This window comes from Temnothorax curvispinosus, unplaced genomic scaffold (assembly GCF_003070985.1).
Source record: "Temnothorax curvispinosus isolate PA1 unplaced genomic scaffold, ASM307098v1 QBEX01011696.1, whole genome shotgun sequence".
Taxonomy (NCBI): domain Eukaryota; kingdom Metazoa; phylum Arthropoda; class Insecta; order Hymenoptera; family Formicidae; genus Temnothorax; species Temnothorax curvispinosus.
Window position 1 is genome coordinate 1,327 of NW_020221476.1, and position 4,094 is coordinate 5,420.

Genomic DNA, 4,094 nt, shown 5'->3' on the forward strand with positions numbered 1-4,094 from the left:
TCGCATTGGCCAATTGTCGAATTGCTTAAATATGATTGGTCAATTCTTTTTCTCCATCCGAGATCTCGAAGCGATTTCTAATATCGTTCGAACACAAAGCTTTGGAACGCTTCGCTTGTTTTTCTGCCCTCCTGCCCTCACCTTCTTATAAACAATAAGGACATGTACGCATATTTGTATATAAGGGAACGCTTAGCAATTAGACTGCCTGTTCTTTGTCTGTACGTACCGGTTGTGGATTGACTCGCAGTTATAACGATCCTAAAACAATTTTGACTTTTGTAACTTCAGTCGTCGAGAGAAATTCAGGAAAATGTATCGGCTCTTTGTGACAGTAATCACGGTAATCAACTTTGCGTCAATCAACGCGGAGTTGCATAGGTGAGTACATGTTATATACAAACGATCCACATTTATATCGACACGATGAATTATAATACCGTACAGAGATCGTGCTTCCAACTATTTTGAATTGCCGCAGAATTCGCGATAAATAATTATCAAATCAATTTCAAATACCATAATTGTATCAAATCTGTAAGAAAAACGCATTTTGAAAGTCGGAATAAAGTGAGCAAACTAATTACAAGAGAGCTTTGAGGATTTCCTTCGAAAATCTTATTTTAAATGAGATTAGCATCATGAAAAGAGGAATTCGCATTTAAAATACCTAACTACATTCTAAGGCGTAAATTTATGCAGGTAGCATTTATTTCTCAATGCCAAAATGTTGACGTTTTAATATATAGTTTTTAAATAAGAATTGCTTGAAAATGATCAAATTAATTGTTTGAAATTTGTATTTATGTTGTACGATATATGTACACATACATTCGCGTTTATACGATACAAATATAATATAACGGAATTTTTTTTATGTTGCTTCAAGAATTCCGTTATACAAGACATCCTCCGATGGAAAATTTTTGACGGAAACTATGGCTCGACTCCGTTCAAACAGAGATACGGCAAAGATATCTCTGATTAATTTTCTAAATATTTAATTACGGTCCTATCAAAATTGGAACTCCACCGCAGAAGTTTAATATATTTTTCGACACTGGTTCCTCAGATCTCTGGGTACCGTCCAAAGACTGTAACGTTAACCAACTTGCTTGCAGTAAGTATATCATAACATCGCTATCTCACCGACATTCTATTATTCATATATACTAGTACATTTGTATTAAAAAAATTAATGTTTCAAGCATTAAAATAATCTTAATAATTTTTTTCCCGTTTAATGATTGATATAAAGTAAAAATATAAAAAAGAATAATGCTGTAGAATTGTATCTATTCCATTTACATTTCAAATAAAGTTATAAAATCTTTAAAGCAACAGTTTCAAAGATTCGAATCAGTGGTAAAGTAAATATTATGTAGCTAATTTCCATACTTACATACTTTCTTATTTACATTATTTATCACACTTACTTTAAAGATACGAATAATTTTTTATACAAAACAGCTTGCATGTTGAACCAAAAAATATAAACATAAATATATTTAATAATTTAACTATATATATTTAATGATTTAACTACTGTTAGTTATATATTTAGATTAAAATAGAAAAATTTATATTTCTAGATTTTTCAATATTAACTGATTTAATTTTATTTACTTTTTTTTGCAGCAAAACATAATAAATATGATAATACACAGTCCACCACATACGTGCCAGAAGGAGTTACGTTTAATGTTTCTTACCAAAGTAACACAGTGTACGGAAACTTATCTAATGATGACGTAATCGTAAGTCATCGTCAAGTAAATAATATATATTTAATTCTAATCACAGTCATAATCTATGAAAATTTTCTAAAAAGCACATGTTGCTATCATTCTCCGAAAAAAATGCGCGCAATTATACTTCATTAATAATATCAACGTTTCGCAGGTTGCGAAAAGGGCCTTAAAGTTTCATTCTAGACATTCGGAGAAGCGCTCGATTTCTCGACACAAGTTTTTGGGACTCTGCACAATGCGACGGCGTTCCGGGGTTGGGTTATCCAGCTTTATCTCACTTTAATAAACCTTCTGTCTTCCAAAACATGATTGATAAACATGTGGTGTCCCGACCAATTTTTAGCTTCTATCTAAATCGGTATGTATCTTTTCGTATGCCTCACGTGTGTTTAATACTATTTTTTTAATTACATACTTTGTCTTTCCATGCAATGTAAAATGCAAATGTAAAAAATATACAACTTATACAGAAATTTCACGGACGTGTTTGGCGGTGAACTGATATTGGGTGGCATCGATTCTTCCCATTACGAGGGCGAGTTTACGGTACGTATGTTAATCTTACTCACAAAGCATACTGGCAATTTAAAATGGATATGTATGTAGTTTCTTTTCTAAATTATACGTATGTCAACCACGGATTATATGTCAGCTAATTGGTAATGCTATCTCACTGTAGGATTAAAGTAAGAAATTACACCTTTTGCTCGGAAGGCTGTCAAGCTGTTGTCGACACGGGCACTTCTTTCATAACTGGACCAACGCGGACTATAGCATATATTCAGAGAGAGATCGGTGTTAATAATGGAACAGTAAATAATAGATCCTTTTCGTCAATGGCAGTTTTCAACTACCTTAAATAAATTATTGAAATAAATTAATAAATGTTTGATATGTTACGAATTATTAACATGGATTACTAACATTGACCTTCGTTTAAAGGTGGACTGCAACGAGATTTCTAATTTGCCCGATATCAATTTCGTCATAGGAGGTAAGACGTTTCGACTCACTGGTCAAGATTATATCTTGAAGGTAAAGAATATTATCATATAAAGGTTTAAATTGTTTTTATAGAATAGAAATGTCATGCCATATTTAATGTCTCATAGCTCGGCGCTGAATTAGGAGGTAATTGCATTCCCGGCTTCCAAGCTGTTACTCAGTTGGATGGTTTAGATTGGATTTTGGGCGAGGTATTTATTGGTCGATACTACACCGAGTTTGACATGGGGAACAACCGAGTGGGATTCGCTCTTGCAAGAATTTAAATCTTGATTGCCTTCTCATGACGTTATCATTAAATATTAGGAAATCTAAATGACATTGCTAAACAAATATATCATAGTTTTTTTAGAATATCGACTGACATATGCATGGTCTGTAATTTTATTTGGACTGTTTATATGGTATATTTTTAAATTAATACGTATGCGCGCGCGAGAATTAAAAGAAAGATACGCGATATTCATTAAATTTTACCAACGATTTGGTACATCTTGTTCTTTCGGCAACTATCGAATTGTTAGATATTGCGAATACAACTTGTATACATATAAGTCTATTAAAACAAAGTATATATTTTTTACACTAAATAATGATTTCATATATCGCTCTTTCAATGTCATCTTAATGTAGTATCCCAAAAAATATTATCTCGTTTAATCTTATAATTTTTCTGCTTACATACGAGTACAAAATATCATATAACATTCTGCTTATATGTATAAGAGTATAACATACCGCATTTGTAATCAATATATAACTTTTTACATTTCTTACGCTTACACAAACGTATGTATACATACACATAAATCTTTTGCTTATTAATAAACATTATTTAAAATTTTCGACACATAGATACCAAATTCTCGATACAAAAATTATCATGTCGTATATATTTTAATGAATAAAGTGTTATAATATTCCAAAACTAGTTTAGGTATCTCACTATCGTTAATATTATAAACATATATTTTGAAATTGTAATTTTTAAAAACTTGCATATTGTGTTGACTACTGCTAGTGTTAAATAAAACACAAATGATACACAAAGAAAGATTATCGAGTAATTTTGATACATGATGTGTAACAAGGATAAAATTTTCTTGCAATACACGTTTACAAAAATTTTATATAATTACAAGCCGACGTTTCTACAATATTAAGAGAAAATATAATATATAAATAATAGTAGCTAGACATCTTGTGTTATGCAATGTGTGCAACATTGTATTATATTTTTGCAAGAAATCTGTAAAAAAAAGTCTTTAAGTAAATCCTACGTAAAATTGATTTTTTAATTCCAAGCTAACATTTTCGAAATTTTATCGTTTAGTCCAA

At 30.8% G+C, this 4,094-nt stretch overlaps 1 protein-coding gene across 1 annotated transcript; it reads left to right on the plus strand.

Moving 5' to 3' along the window:
* Positions 1–313: 313 nt before the first annotated feature.
* Positions 314–3,022, plus strand: LOC112461723 (lysosomal aspartic protease-like). The gene is made up of 4 exons (XM_025027067.1): positions 314–381; positions 2,222–2,297; positions 2,694–2,786; positions 2,864–3,022. Exons 1-4 carry the CDS (start codon positions 314–316, stop codon positions 3,020–3,022), a joined length of 396 nt encoding a protein of 131 aa, XP_024882835.1.
* Positions 3,023–4,094: the final 1,072 nt, after the last annotated feature.